At 40.8% G+C, this 17,021-nt stretch overlaps 1 protein-coding gene across 5 annotated transcripts in view; it reads right to left on the minus strand.

Annotated features, from left to right (window-relative positions):
* The window catches only part of DPP6 (dipeptidyl peptidase like 6), a 936,540-nt gene that overhangs the window by 54,300 nt on the left and 865,219 nt on the right, over nt 1-17,021 (minus strand). For all 5 annotated transcript variants that reach the window (XM_075212137.1, XM_075212136.1, XM_075212134.1 and 2 more), the window contains one exon: nt 4,321-4,444. In XM_075212137.1, the coding sequence (XP_075068238.1) occupies nt 4,321-4,444 (124 nt within the window). The remainder of the gene's footprint in view (nt 1-4,320; nt 4,445-17,021) is intronic.

Raw genomic sequence — 17,021 nt, forward strand, 5'->3', positions numbered from 1 at the left:
AGCCGTAATAAACCCACCAATCCAGTTATTTTTAAATCTGCAGCTTATATGAATTTTCATTATTGGAGACGGATTTGTCAGAACATTTTTAAGGCTGTTTTCTATTTACACTTAATATGTAATGTTTGTAAATTTAATTAAAGCTGAATTTACACCTTTTTCTGTACTTCCACCTTCCATAGTTGATATACGTATTCTAGAGACAGGCATGTGATTACCACTGCCACTTTCACTAATGAACTTTTCTCAGATGGGAATATACATAATCCTCCCCAACAGCTGAATCTTGAGGCGGTTGAACATCTACCTGGCTCTAAATGCCGACTGCCGGTTTAGATTCAATTGACTAGGAAAGCTTAGAAGAAGAGGGAGTTTCCTGTGCCATAGAGAATGCTCTTCTGGACAACTGCTGTCATAACCAGAGTCACATAACTGTCCATGAACCAGTTCCTCTTCCACCAAATATATCAACATATTTATTTTTCATTTTTGGTTTACACTTTAATGTAATAAAACACTTTCTACATTTCTTCTTTGGATGTCAGTGAGTTTAATATCCGAGGCAAAACTGTAATGTACAGTAAGTATTTGGGACTACAAGAACATTAGAACCAATATTCATGTATAGAAGAAATCATTTGATTGTGTGCAGCATAAAGGTATCACATACTGCAACTGCGCTATACAATGTATTACTACATTAAAATACACTATATTATACTATGTTTAAGCATACTATTCTCTATATTTATATACCATGCTTTACTAATCTAAGTTATACGATATAATATTATGTTCTACTATACTAATCTATGTTATAGTATACCAATCAATGTTATACTATACCAATCAATGTTATACTATACCAATCAATGTTATACTATACCAATCAATGTTATACTATACCAATCTATGTTATACTATACCAATCAATGTTATACTATACCAATCAATGTTATACTATACCAATCTATGTTATACTATACCAATCTATGTTATACTATACCAATCAATGTTATACTATACCAATCAATGTTATACTATACCAATCTATGTTATACTATACCAATCTATGTTATACTATAACAGTGTTGGCTAACCTGTGACACTCCAGGTGTTGTGAAACTACAAGTCCCAGCATGCTTTGCCAATATATAGCAGCTTATTGCTGGAAGGGTATGCTGGGACTTGTAGTTTCACAACACCTGGAGTGTCACAGGTTAGCCAACACTGTACTATACCAATCAATGTTATACTATACCAATCTATGTTATACTATACCAATCAATGTTATACTATACCAATCAATGTTATACTATACCAATCAATGTTATACTATACCAATATATGTTATACTATACCAATCTATGTTATACTATACCAATCTATGTTATACTATACCAATCTATGTTATACTATACCAATCTATGTTATACTATACCAATCTATGTTATACTATACCAATCAATGTTATACTATAAAATGTAAAATGATTATATACAGCGCCTCATGAATTGCAGCAAAAAAGTAACCTTCAAAAAACCGTACAGATGTTTTTGAATAATTATAACAAAAATTAGAAAGAAGGAAACTTTCTGCGCTATCCGTTCCCACTCTAACATATAAATCAATATCTTCCTTTTTTTAGATAATGTTGATTGCCATATAAAACGTAAAAATTTCACAACTTCAGGATATCCTATCCTCGCAATTAGAAATAGACTTACAATAAGTATAAGCCTGTGTTCCCGTAGCAGGTACTTGAAGCGAGGAGACCTGATCTTGTCAGCCTGCTTTTCACATATGGTAACAATCAGAATACCTCAGCAATCTCCCACATGTCTCGGACACCACATTGAATAAAAACTTCCTGCGCTATCCGTTCCCAATCTACAATATAAATCAATATCTTCCTTTTTAGATAATGTTGATTGCCATATAAACTTCACAACTTCAGGATATCTTATCCCCGCAATTAGAAATAGACTTACAATTAGTATAAGCCCGTGTCACCTTGAGAAAGACTGATTACAGTTGAAACGCGTTGGTGAAGTGGACAACAGACGGACTGGGAACCCTCTCTCGTGATCTTACATCATTGTTAGAAAATGCTGTGGTTAGGAGCTCCGGAACATCGTTAACTACCCATGCGCTTTTCTTTTCAATTATCCGGTACGGGTAACCATATCCCCTGTTGTATTTTTATTAAATTTTAAACGTAGTACACTAGATGTTTTTATTTTTTCTTTCAATGTGGTGTCCGAGACATGTGGGATATTGCTGAGGTATTCTGATTGATACCATATGTGAAAAGCGGGCGGACAAGATCAGGTCTCCGCGTTTCAAGTACCTGCTACGGGAACACGGGCTTATACTTATTGTAAGTCTATTTCTAATTGCGAGGATAGGATATCCTGAAGTTGTGAAATTTTTACGTTTTATATGGCAATCAACATTATCTAAAAAAAGGAAGATATTGCTTTATATGTTAGAGTGGGAACGGATAGCGCAGAAAGTTTCCTTCTTTCTAATCAATGTTATACTATACCAATCTATATTATTTAACATGAAATCTGCAACACATAGGATGTATCATGTACTGTTAATTTGACTTTTAAGGCAAACATTTCAGAAAATATTCAGCAGTGCTAGTGACATATATACAAGGGACAAAAATAAGTCTGAAATAAGAGAGAATGATACGTCTGCGAAAACAACTATTTATCATAACTAGTCATGTCACGCTTCTGATGCAGTATGAGATCCTTTCAGCATCTGTAATGAGGTTTTCTGCATATCTTCTAGCTGTTTGAAATAATGAATATTTTTCTGAATATTCCATCAGACAGCTAAAGTAGGAGGAATCTCATTAAAACATATGTCCATTTACAAACAAGTGGCTTCCATTAAAAAAATTAGGCAAAACATTCATATTTGCAAATGCAACATGATACCTATTATTTGTTATTATTTATATAGCACCACCATATTATGTAGCGCTGTACAGAGAATATTTAATCATTCAGATCCTTCCCTGCCCTATTGGACCTTACAGGTAAACTTCCCTACCACAAAAAAGTCACACACTAAGGTCCATGTTAGGCTGGATACACATTCAGATCTGTGCTCTTCATCTGTCATACCCATCTGCTGAAAAGATAGTGACTCTGTAAACTCCATAGAGATCTACACTGCTGGTTGTGAGTGCGTACGCACTGCAGAATTTGACCAACAACGTTTCATCGTTTATAGAGACTGTAGCCCATTTATAAAATCAAATGATACGATGTGCTTTGGAATGATAAAGCATTATCGTTGCAACAGTAATTTGCCATGTGATTGGCAGGACAATCGGGTGAAAAACCTGTAATGTGCACAGAGCCTAAGTCAGCAGCCAACTAACCAGTATGTTTTTGAAATGTAGGAGGAAACCAAAGCACCTGGAGGAAACCAAGTCAAAAGCAGGGAGAATAATACATAGAATTTTGGTCAAAATCAACTCATGGCCCCAGTGCTGTGAAGCAGCAATGCTAGCCACTGTGCCATCCTACTGACCATGAGATTTGATAAAACAGCAATGCATCCATTTGAGTAATATTGTTTAGTTTGGTTGTTCTGGGTAGCAGACACAATTGTGTACTCTTAGAACGGTCTGACTCTGACCTGTCCCCTCTCACCTCAAATTAATTTTTGTAAAATAAAATGCTGCTTATAAATGGCACGCTTAAAACCAGAATGTCCTGCCTTCATACATGGATTCCAGTAAAAGTCCCTTGAACAACCATAATTCCAAAATCACACTAGATTAATGGTGCTAAAATCCTTTCAATACAACAGAAATAAAAATAACGACAGTGTCACTCTCTGATCCTGGCCGCTGAATATAACTTTTTGGATGAAAATTTAATTCACACAAGAAGCTCCAAAGCAAATTCCAAGCAAAAACCTATACCTTGGGCTGGGTCAATGGGCTACTTGTATTTTTTTTTTTTTTTTTAAAAAATGTTTCTAATAAGCTGCTGAGCTGAGTCCCACCCCCCGGCCAAAGAAAAATTGCCATCCAGCCCCTACCTCCCTAGAAAAGAGATACATCAGTATTTGGTACTGACAAGACTCATACAAAAATCAATAATGCCCCCTGGCTCTAAGTTGTACTTAGAAGAAAGGTCATTATTCTGGGTGGTAGTTATATTCCACAATGTTTCAGCTATCAAATTGGTGTTCCGGGATCTCATCCATATATCCTATGTCTGCAGTTTGCATTATTATCACTATTTGTGAAAGACCTATATCCTCATAAAGGAAACACACATACATTACCTTTGTGCACACTCCAGTTATGGCATCGCAGAGGGTCAAAATAGAGATGTTCTGTGCCCTGTTTAACCAATTGACTGCCACTTTGGTATTGGTTGCCCATTTCACCATAGTTATATAGTATTCCCTGCAAGGAGAAGATATATTAAAAGTTGTTATCATACTGTATTAGTTTGGTATTGTCATTCCAAGCATCAAGTAATTATACAGTGATAATAGACTAGCTCTGACATGGAATTTCTTGTGATGTGTTAGTGATCTTACTCTGCCAAAAATATCACATGGTAATATTTTTAACACCAATATAGGTAGCAAGTCTGATACTTTAGCTGTAGGTTATAAAAAACGTATCTATTTAGTGACAAATTACTGGGACTTATACTTTTTTTTCAGTGTTGCCTGTTTGTAAGAGATAATGGAGAGGGCGGTGTCAACTTGTAGCCAATGAGAGCATTAGAATGTTCACAGAAATACAGACCAGCCATTCAGATCATCAGAATGTTTGCAATATAATTATTAATAGACGTAATTGGCAACGACAGCAGAAATAGCAACAAACATGCGTTTTTAAGAAATTTGCCCCTATATATAATCTTTACATTGTGCTATATTGCCTAATTCAGAAACTAATCCTTTTATCAGTGGAAAACGTGTATATTATGTGAGGAGAATACAGATTTTTATTTGCATTGCATCAGGTCAGTGTTCCGCTAAATTTGGGGCCAATCTACACATATAGGAGCGATAATGATTGCCCTTTTGGAAAACATCCAAATAAAAAAAAAAAAGCTTACACTAGTTTTGTTTCTGGACGACTGATAAATAACAGTAGTACTTACAAGGAACACTGATTAGTTTTATTTAATAAGCTTGTACTCTGAGTCAGTGCTGATTGATCATTCAGGCCTGGGTATACAATTCAAGTGCAAGATTGAGCAAGATAATCCAACACAAACTGACATATACTGATTACAAGATGAATGTTCTGCACTTGTAAATGGAAAAGACTGGTCCACTTATGATGAATACTGCAGGGTTTATGTATCAACATAATTCAATGTCTGGTTTGATATATTGCGCTATTATTTTGTGCATTGTTGAGTAGATATAATAATGTACACATTTAGTCGTTCATTTAAGGCAGGATAATAACAAACACTGATTAATCAAATACAACATGAATCAACATGTTCAGTTGTATATTATGAGGCCAGTAGTAGTGTGTGTGAGTGGGCCACGTATTTCAGTGCTGTCTATGTGGCCTGCACATGCCGCATAACATCAGGATCAATTTTATATGTGAGAATGTACAGAATATCTATTACAGTACCAAATTCTATGCAGAGCTTTACGAGCTGAGAATGTTTATTCTTTTGCATGGCCCCCCATGCCAGTGAAGCTTACAATCTAATCCCCTACTACAGACACAGACACATTGGGAACAATTTTAGTGAGAAAATAATTGATCTTAAGTATATTAGTGCACTGTGGGAGGAAACCAGAGCACCAGGAGGAAATCCACTCAAATACAGGGAGACAGACAGGACTGTTGAGAGCAACCTCAAGCCCCAGTGTGGCAAGTTCTTGGTGTCACCCTAGGTTTTGGCAATAGCCAGTGATATGAGTGCAGCCTAAGGTGTGTGAATGTACAGTCATGGCCAAAAGTTTTGAGAAGGACACAAGTATTGGTTTTCACAAAGTCTGCTGCTTCAATGTTTTTAGACCCATTTGTCAGATGTTGCTATGGTATACTGAAGTAAAATTACAAGCATTTCATAAGTGTCAAAAGCTTTTATTGACAATTACATTAAGTTTATGGAAAGAGTCAATATTTGCAGTGCTGACCCTTCTTTTTGAAGACCTCTGCAATTCGCCCTGGCATGCTGTCAATCAACTTCTGGGCCACATACTGACTGATGGCCGCCCATTCTTGCCTAATCAATGCTTGGAGATTGTCAGAATTTGTGGGTTTTTGTTTGCCCACCCGCCTCTTGAGGATTGACCACAAGTTCTCAAAGGGATTAAGATCTGGGGAGTTTCCTGGCCATGGACCCAAAATTTCGATGTTTGATCCCCAAGCCACTTAGTTATCACTTTTGCCTTATGGCAAGGTGTCATCATGCTGGAAAAGACATTGTTCCTCATCAAATCGTTCTTGGATGGTTGGGAGAAGTTGCTCTTGGAGGATGTTTTGATATCATTCTTATTGATGGCTGTGTTCTTAGGCAAAATTGCGAGTGAGCCCACTCCCTTGACTGAGAAGCAACCCCAAACATGTATGGTCTCAGGATGCTTTACTCTTGGCATGACACAGGACTGTTGGAAGTGCTCACCTTTTCTTCTCCAGACAAGTGTTTTCCAGATGCCACAAACAATCTGAAAGGGGATTCTTCGGAGAAAATGACTTTACCCCAGTCCTCAGCAGTCCAATCCCTGTACCTTTTGCAGAATATCAGTCTGTCCTAGATGTTTTTCCTGGAGAGAAGTGACGTGCTGGCCTTCTTGACACTAAGCCAAAGTCTTCACCTCACTGTGCGTGCACATGCACTCACACCTGCTTGCTGCCATTCCTGAACAAGCTCTGCACTGGTGGTGCCCTGATCCCGCAGCTGAAACAACTTTAGGAGACGGTCCTGGCGCTTCCTGGAAATTCTTGGGCGCCCTGAAGCCTTCTTTACAACTATTAAACCTCTTTCCTTGAATTTCTTGATGATCCGATAAATGGTTGATATCGGTGCAATCTTACTAGCAGCAATATCCTTGCCTGGGAAGCCCTTTTTGTGCAAAGCATTGATGACTGCATATGTTTCCTTGCAGATAACCATGAATGACAAAGGAAAAACAATAATTTCAAGCACCACCCTCCTTTTAAAGCTTCCAGTCTGTTATTCTAACTCTATCAGCATGACAGAGTGATCTCCAGCCTTGTCCTCATCAACACTCACACCTGTGTTAACAAGAGAATCACTGACCTGATGTCAGCTGGTCCTTTTGTGGCAGGGTTGAAATGCAGTGCAACTGTTGTTTTTGGGATAAAGTTCATTGTCATGGCAAAGAGGGACTTTGAAATTAATTGCAATTCATCTGATCAACCTTAATGACATTCTGGAGTATATACAAATTGCCATCATAAAAACTAAGGCAGCAATTTGTGAAAAATAATATTTGTGTCATTCTCAAAACTTTTGGCTATGACTGTACTATTGGTCCACACAGTCACATTCACTCACCCACACTCTGGCTCACCTGCCCCTATTATCATCTCCACCGCTGGTTGAAGCAGACAACAATGCTAGTCTCAGTGGAGAGGTGTCTGTAGGACTGACATCATATCCTCAGTGCTAGCCCCAGTAGGGAGGGGGCTGTAGGACTGTCATGCTCTCTTCAGTGCTAGCCACAGTGGAGATGTGGATGTAGGACTGACATGCTATCTTCAGTGCTAGCCTCACTGGAGAGGTGGCTGTAGGACTGACATCATATCCTCAGTGCTAGCCCCAGTAGGGAGGGGGCTGTAGGACTGTCATGCTCTCTTCAGTGCTAGCCACAGTGGAGATGTGGATGTAGGACTGACATACTATCTTCAGTGCTAGCCTCAGTGGAGTAGTGGCTGTAGAACTGATATGTTATCCTCAGTGCTAGCCTCACTGGAGAGGTGGCTGTAGGACTGATATGCTATACTCAGTGCTAGCCTCAGTGGAGAGGTGGCTGTAGGACTGACATGCTATCTTCAGTGCTAGCCACAGTGGAGATGTGGATGTAGGACTGATATGCTATCTTCAGTGCTAGCCTCAGTGGAGAGGTGGCTGTAGGACTGACATAATATCCTCAGTGCTAGCCTCAGTGGAGAAGTGGCTGTAGGACTGACATGCTATACTCAGTCCTAGCCTCATTGGAGATGTGGATGTAGGACTGACATGCTATCTTCAGTGCTAGCCGCAGTGGAGAGGTGGCTGTAGGTCTGGCATCTTCCACCCTACAGGGTAAATGTAAATTTGTGGGAGGCTTACTGCGCATTCCTGTTGTATTGTTTGGGTTTGGCAGTATTGTGGTTTGTTAGTTGAAATGTTTATTTCATTGTCAAACTATATTTTCAAGGAACTGCTGTGGCAAAATTGCCACATGCAAAGTTGTGCTATGGTGTCAATAGCTTTATGTTTAGGGTCAGGGTTTTTGCTTCGAATACGGTGTTTGGGTGTGTAGCATAATTGTAATTACTGCCACTGTATAATTAGTCATTCTAATTCATACCCAGACACTCACTCCACTTGCCTAATGAGCAATGACATGTTTTCAGTCTGTGACATCATATGTAATTTTATGCAAACATTTGTAGCAGAAAAAGACTTAATATTAAATATAACTGTGTAATATCACAGCTGACATACAATCTGAGCTAAACACAGACTGCAAAGAGTTTATTAACAACGTTCAAAATAGTCTAGTATACACCTTTAATGTTTCTAAAACATTAATGTACTCAACTAAGTTCTAAAAACATCACTTCAAAATCCTGGTTACTCTCTCTTTAGGACCACTTCTTTATTCATTTTAACTTTTACATTTATTTCCTAGTTTCACTCATCTCTAAAATAAGTATCGAGAGTATGGGGACATGGAGACTGTCTCCATTATAAGTGTCACATTTGTACATTTCAATGTTTTTTTTTTTATTACATTGGTACTTGGGCACCCCAAAAAATAACTCAATGGCGAATCTCTTATGAGCACTTGTCAGAAAAGGAATTTTTGTGGTGTTGGGACTATGGCTACTTGCTAAACCAAGAATAATCATAATCAAAGCAAGATTCCCCAGACTTTGAGTCTCATTTAAATATCTTGTCCTGCAACATGAAACCCCTATTAGTATGTGGGCGCTGATTGAGACACTTTCCTGTGCCTAGTCCACATTCAGCAAGGAACGGCCCAATCTGCCAGATACTTCCCCAAAAAATAACATTTTGCTCTCCCACAGTCATATCCATATCAGTAGAATAAACAATACATTTATCCATATAAGCAGGTGCACTCCCCCAAAAAATATGAGCTTGTGGAATTTGTCCTGTGAGAAAGCAGTTCTGCACTTTCATAAAGGACACCTGGCATACAATTTAAGTTAAACACAAACCATAAAGAGTTTCTAAAAAATGTTCAAAAAGTCTCATATACACTTTAAAATTTCAGATATGCCATTACTGAACACTAGGTAACCTTGGAGGGTAGGAGTGCACAGAGGTACTAACTTCATGGAGAGTCTTAGGCAAGGGGGCAGATTGGTAGGGGACATGGCCACATTGCGAGTGTGCCAGCGCCGGTTAAAGGGAAATCAGGTGGGAGCCAGAGTGTATAAAGACTGGTAAATCAGCCATTTTTAGCCAGGACCTGCGAAGAAGGAGGGTGGTCCCAGGTTCCTGGCAAGTTTGGGGGGGAAGGGGCAGATGTGGCGGGTGCCACGAGCCAGCATGTAAGGAGCCCAATGAGGACAATAGAAGAGTGCCACATTGTTAATAGCCCTGAGAGGGCATATGAGACAGGGAATGCGTGCAGAGTAGAGATGGGCGGGTCCGGTTCTCCGAGAACCGAACCCACCCGAACTTTGGGTATCCGAGTACCGAGCTGAGCAGCTCGGTACTCTCCCGCCCATTCCGAATCCAAATCGAGGCCGAACGTCATTGTGACGTCGTCGGATCTCGGGACTCGGTTCTCGCGATACTTCAACTTTATAAATACACGCCTCCACAGCAATCCATCGCCATTTGACAGAGGGAGAGAGCAGGGTGTAGTCATAGGCTAATTAGAGCAGGGACAGAGAATACCATATTGTTCTTGCAATTGCTCTAACCAAAATCGCTAGTGCAGAGAGGAGGATAGAGGTTTATTATTTTTTCTTCATATTTGGCACTCCCCAGCGCTTTTGGGGTGTCCCCCATAATTGTGCATTAATATTTCTGGCTGTCAAAAGTCATATCTGTCAGCAGTATCTACTCAATAATTTTTAGCACTCCTCAGTGTTTTTGGGGTGTCCTCCCTAATTGTGCATTAATATTTCTGGCTGTCAAAAGTCATATCTGTCAGCAGTATCTACTCAATAATTTTTAGCACTCCTCAGTGTTTTTGGGGTGTCCTCCCTAATTGTGCATTAATATTTCTGGCTGTCAAAAGTCATATCTGTCAGCAGTATCTACTCAATAATTTGTAGCACACCTCAGTGTTTTTGGGGTGTCCCCCATAATTGTGCATTAATATTTCTGGCTGTCAAAAGTCATATCTGTCAGCAGTATCTACTCAATAATTTTTAGCACTCCTCAGTGTTTTTGGGGTGTCCTCCCTAATTGTGCATTAATATTTCTGGCTGTCAAAAGTCATATCTGTCAGCAGTATCTACTCAATAATTTGTAGCACACCTCAGTGTTTTTGGGGTGTCCCCCCTAATTGTGCATTAATATTTCTGGCTGTCAAAAGTCATATCTGTCAGCAGTATCTACTCAATAATTTTTAGCACTCCTCAGTGTTTTTGGGGTGTCCTCCCTAATTGTGCATTAATATTTCTGGCTGTCAAAAGTCATATCTGTCAGCAGTATCTACTCAATAATTTTTAGCACTCCTCAGTGTTTTTGGGGTGTCCTCCCTAATTGTGCATTAATATTTCTGGCTGTCAAAAGTCATATCTGTCAGCAGTATCTACTCAATAATTTTTAGCACTCCTCAGTGTTTTTGGGGTGTCCTCCCTAATTGTGCATTAATATTTCTGGCTGTCAAAAGTCATATCTGTCAGCAGTATCTACTCAATAATTTTTAGCACTCCTCAGTGTTTTTGGGGTGTCCTCCCTAATTGTGCATTAATATTTCTGGCTGTCAAAAGTCATATCTGTCAGCAGTATCTACTCAATAATTTTTAGCACTCCTCAGTGTTTTTGGGGTGTCCTCCCTAATTGTGCATTAATATTTCTGGCTGTCAAAAGTCATATCTGTCAGCAGTATCTACTCAATAATTTTTAGCACTCCTCAGTGGTTTGCGCTCAGAATGGATTCAAAGCAGTCCACATATGATCTAAATGAGCAACCAGGTTCTGTCACCAGTCCTGATGTTAGTGTTCCCAGTACGTCATCTGGCCAAGGCGATGTCAAACAACAGAGTGTTTTCAAATTAGTGCAAAAAACAAAAACCAAAAAAAAATTTACTGTATTGAAGCGAAAAAGAAGTGTAACTGAGCAAAAGTTAAGTGACGATAAAAAAAAAATTGCAAGCATGCCATTCTACACACGCAGTGGCAAAGAGAGAATGAGGCCTTCACCTTTGGCTATTAGTGGCAGATCCCAAAAAGTTACCCAGGCTACAATTGGTGCACAACTACTGTTACGCGTCAAAGCTGAGCTGCAAGATACCAGTGAGGCATTACAGGAGAATATTTGCTCTGATTCACAAATGACAACAATCCCTGTGGAGAGTCCATCCAACAGTGGGATGTCTAATCGTGAGCATTCTGCTGATGTGTGCCTTAATAGCCCGAGTGTAGCCGGTGATACCCAAATTGAGGATGCCACTTTGGAATTAGAAGAGGATGAGGGGGAGATTTGTGTAGGCGACGAGGGCGCTAATGAGGATGTTGATGAGGATGAGGTTGTTTGTGTAAGTCCTGCACCAGTGGCAGCAGTTCTGGCACGTGACAAGAAAAAGGCCATTGTCATGCCTGGGCATAAAACAAAAAAATCCACTTCTTATGTGTGGAATTATTTCTACCCAAATCCAGACAACAATTGTATAGCCATTTGTAGTCTATGTGAAGCCACAGTCAGTCGAGGGAGGGACCTTAACCATCTTGGAACCTCGTCCATGTTACGCCATTTAACGAGAGTTCATGGCAAAGTGTTGGGAAAAGCTGAAAGTTCTTCCCAAAAGAATACAAGCACTCCCTCATCAGCTAAGACCCTCCGCTCACCGACATACCGACGGCTACAAAATACACCCACCACACCATCCTCATCAATATCCTCAGTAGCGCTCGGAGTTAGCCCGGCATCCCACTTAAGGCTGGATGACTCCGGCACTATTATTGATTCCTCTGAAGAAAGCGTTAGTCCTGCTGCTGCTGTTGCTGCTGCTGGGGGTGAATCGTCATCCCAGAGGCAGGTGAATAAAATGAGCAGTCCTACATTTCAGCAATTAACTGTGAAACAATCATTTGCGAGGGGAAGCAAATATGACAGCAGTCACCCAGTCGCCAAGCGAATCACAGACGCCATGGCTGCAATGTTAGTGTTAGATCTGCGTCCAATCTCCACAATAAACGCAGCTGGTTTTTCACAGTTAATTGAGGTTTTGTGTCCGCGTTACAGAATTCCATCGCGACACCATTTCTCCCGTAAAGCTATTCCACAACTATACCAAAAAGTGTGTAAAAATGTAGAGATTGCGCTGAAAAATGCCATTCTGCCCACTGTTCACTTAACCACAGATATGTGGACAAGTGGAAGTGGCCAAACCAAAGACTATATGACTGTGACAGCCCACTGGGTTGGTCATTCACCTTCACCAGCAGGAACAGCAGCAGCATGTACACCACTACGTAACATTTGTCACAGGCAGGCCACTCTTTGTATCACCGGCTTCACTAACAGGCATACGGCTGACAATTTGTTACGCAAACTGAGAGATGTGATTGATGCATGGCTTATACCACTCGGACTCTCCCCAGGGTATGTCATTTCAGATAACGCCAACAATATAGTGCGAGCATTACAGCTGGGTGATTTCCAACATATTCCCTGTTTTGCTCACACCATCAACTTGGTGGTGCAGAGCTTCCTACGAAATAACCGTGAGGTGCAGGAGATGCTTTCGGTGGCCCGTAAAATTTCAGGCCATTTCAGGCATTCAGCCACAGCATGTAGGAGATTACAGCAGCTCCAAGAGCAGTTTAACTTGCCCTGCCACCAACTTAAGCAAGAGGTGGTAACTCGGTGGAATTCCACCCTGTACATGCTTCAGAGGATGGAGGAACAGCGCAAAGCCATCCAAGCATATTGCACAAGTCATGACATTGGGAAAGGAGGGGGGATGTATTTCACTCTTGCACAGTGGGGAATCCTTTCAGTGCTGTGCAAGGTGCTGAAACCATTTGAAGTTGTGACATGTGAGGTCAGTGCAGACTCTGCTAGTTTGAGCCAAGTCATTCCTTTAATTAGACTATTGGAAAAGCAGCTTGAGAAAATGAAGGAGGAGCTGAAAGCAAGCAATTCAGCAAAGTATGTTGGCCTTGTCGATCAAGTACTTAATTCGCTTCACAATGATCCTCGAGTTATTAAGATCTTGAACTCGGATCAGTACGTTTTGGCCACTGTGCTTGATCCAAGGTTTAAAACCTACATTGAGTCTTTACTTGTAAATGAGCGAGATGTGAACTTTTGCAAGGAGCTATTGCTCAGCAAGTTGGCCGCTGAACTGGGCCTCGGCTTGACGACGTGTCCTCCTTCACTTTCTCAAGCTGTTGCTCGTAAAAAATTAAATTTCCAAAAAAGAAGCAGGGAAGACACAGGGGGCAGACGAGAACAATTTAACATCTGGGCTGGTTTGAAGGATTTTTCAAAAAAAGTGTCACTTTGCCCATAAGTCCATCCAATATGAGTATAAACATGCAAAGGATGGTGGAGGATTACTTTCAAGAGGTAGTTGATATGGAAATGTCAGACAGTCCCTTTCCTTACTGGGAAGAAAAGCAGGCCATTTGGAAACCCATGTACAAACTTGCTTTGCAATACCTAAGCTGCCCACCCTCCAGTGTGTACTCTGAACGAGTGTTCAGCACAGCAGGGAACTTAGTCAGTGATCGCCGTAGAAGGTTACTTCCCAAAAATGTGGAGAAAATGATGTTTATAAAAATGAACTACATCTTCCACGAGGAAGGCCTTCACCATCCAAGACATCCAAGCACTGACTGTTCTCTAATGGCGGATTCAAGCGGCGATGAATTGATAGTCTGTGATGATGACGTACACACTGATGAGGGTGAGGATGAAGCTGAAGATGATGCCGATAACATCTTTTTAAAACTTTCTATGTAAGTGTAGGGTGCAATCTACCCCCAAAGAGGAAAGGGACTTGTGGCATTTCCATATCACATACCATCTTGAAAGGCTGCTGTTAGGGCAATTTATCCTTAAGGGTAGGGTGTCATAGACAGAGTGACCCTAAACTGGCTTTGTCCATTTTTCATAATATTGTACAGTCTATAATGGCTGAATTTTTTAGTATTTTATACAAGTGGAGGGGGGCCTAGAGAGACAGAAACCAAACTGGCTTTCTCCATGTCAATTAATATTGTACAGTCTATAATGGCTGAATTTTTTGGTATTTTATACAAGTGGAGGGGGGCCTAGAGAGACAGAGTGACCCCAAACTGTCTTTCTCCATGTCAATTAATATTGTACAGTCTATAATGGCTGAATTTTTTAGTATTTTATACAAGTGGAGGGGGGCCTAGAGAGACAGAAACCAAACTGGCTTTCTCCATGTCAATTAATATTGTACAGTCTATAATGGCTGAATTTTTTGTATTTTATACAAGTGGAGGGGGGCCTAGAGAGACAGAGTGACCCCAAACTGTCTTTCTCCATGTCAATTAATATTGTACAGTCTATAATGGCTGAATTTTTTAGTATTTTATACAAGTGGAGGGGGGCCTAGAGAGACAGAAACCAAACTGGCTTTCTCCATGTCAATTAATATTGTACAGTCTATAATGGCTGAATTTTTTGGTATTTTATACAAGTGGAGGGGGGCCTAGAGAGACAGAGTGACCCCAAACTGTCTTTCTCCATGTCAATTAATATTGTACAGTCTATAATGGCTGAATTTTTTAGTATTTTATACAAGTGGAGGGGGGCCTAGAGAGACAGAAACCAAACTGGCTTTCTCCATGTCAATTAATATTGTACAGTCTATAATGGCTGAATTTTTTGCTATTTTATACAAGTGGAGGGGGGCCTTGAGAGACAGAAACCAAACTGGCTTTTTCCATTTCTTTACATATTTAACTATAAGTGTAGGGTGTAATATACATTCAAAGACGATGGCTGCATTGCCAATATGCATAGATGGAGAGGAAGACAATCTGTTTTGTGTGTAGAATAGGCCTACCAACGAAGAATTAAACTGTTTTTTTGGATGATTTATTACCTCAACAATTAGATTACTTGTCTCTAAAACAGTTGGAGCACTAAATTGGGTTAATTTAGGCCCAAAAACATGGATTTTCCCAAAAAATAGCAAAACAAAACCAAACAAAACCAAAACCAAAACCAAAACACGCAATGGCGGTTTTGCAAAACCAAAACCAAAACCAAAACACGACGGTAATCCAGATCCAAAACCGAATCCAAAACCAAAACACGGGGGTCAGTGACCATCTCTAGTGCAGAGCCATGAGGCGCAAGTTAATAACTCTGTAGGGGAAATACCTACTGCCCCTTCACTGTTCTCCTTACTGGAGAACAGTGAAGGGGCAGTGACAGGGCGATCCCCACCTTCAGTGGTACCCCAAGAAGAGGCACCAATGTGGATAGGTTCATGAAGTTTTCTTAAAGCGACGTGTGCAGAAGAGGGGGGAGAGTCCCCACCAGCCTTAAGGAGGAGAGCCTTTGGATGACAGTGCCTGGAAGTTGAGGTATGAATGGAGACAGAAACCCATGGAAGGGGTGAGTGTGAGTGGCTGTAAGCCACATGTGATGTGAGAGAAGTCCCTATGTAGAACCCCCTTAAAAAGGCCCCCATAATGTGAGTTGGTTCGCTGCAGAAGCATCTGGCTAGCAGGACCTGTAGAAGGGGAGAAGGTTCCCCTGTAAGGGAGCCCCTTTGAAAAAGCCTCCATAACACGATGGGGAAGGAGGTCTTCGCAATTAGGCAGTCAGCTACTCTGGAAGAAAGGAGCCCCCACAGTGAGATGTAGATGGAGTCCTGTGGTCTGTAACTGTACTCCAGTGAGCCAGAGTCCCTGGCCATTGGGATGCTTAAGAAGCATGCCTGGATATCTATGTCCCTGAACTGCACAGTACTGCAGCATGGTTCCCAAGCATGGAGGGGTCCCCGGATATTGGGATGACACCTGAAAGTGGCAGTGTGAGATGCAGCAGTGGGGCTGGAGTAAGAGGGTCCCTGTGAGGGATGGGGTGCACCGTGGCAAGGAGAATCGCTGGATAGTGGGATGTCAGTTAATCCTTGTTGAAGTGTGAGCGTGAACCTCTGCAGTATGTCCATTGTGCGAGAGATCGAGACAAGTATTCTGAGTGTGTGGAACTACTGCACCCAGCAACACTGGATATGCAGCTGTGTAATTATATTTAATAGACGTAAACAAGAAAAGTGCAGGTGCAGTAAAGAAGTACTATAGTTTAACATCTAGTGACCGTTACGTGCTAAGGTATTTGGAGAAATTGTGCTTATAGCATTATAATCTGCGCTGGAGCAGTTTGGCATTTGAATTTGTGGCCATTGCAACCATTATGATATGTGCAGGGGGAGAAGGCGTGGCAAAATAAAAACTGAATTTTTGCTATAAGATGGTCTGGCGCCCAACATTTATATGACTTTGCACTAGTGACCACTCCACTTTATCTGTGTTTAAACACCTGAGTATCCAGGGGACCCCTCTGGTTGCAGATGACACACCCACGCAATAGCTGGAGCAGAAGAGGAGACAACAGCGAGTGAG

The sequence above is a fragment of the Mixophyes fleayi genome, chromosome 5 (genome assembly GCF_038048845.1).
Source record: "Mixophyes fleayi isolate aMixFle1 chromosome 5, aMixFle1.hap1, whole genome shotgun sequence".
NCBI lineage: Eukaryota > Metazoa > Chordata > Amphibia > Anura > Limnodynastidae > Mixophyes > Mixophyes fleayi.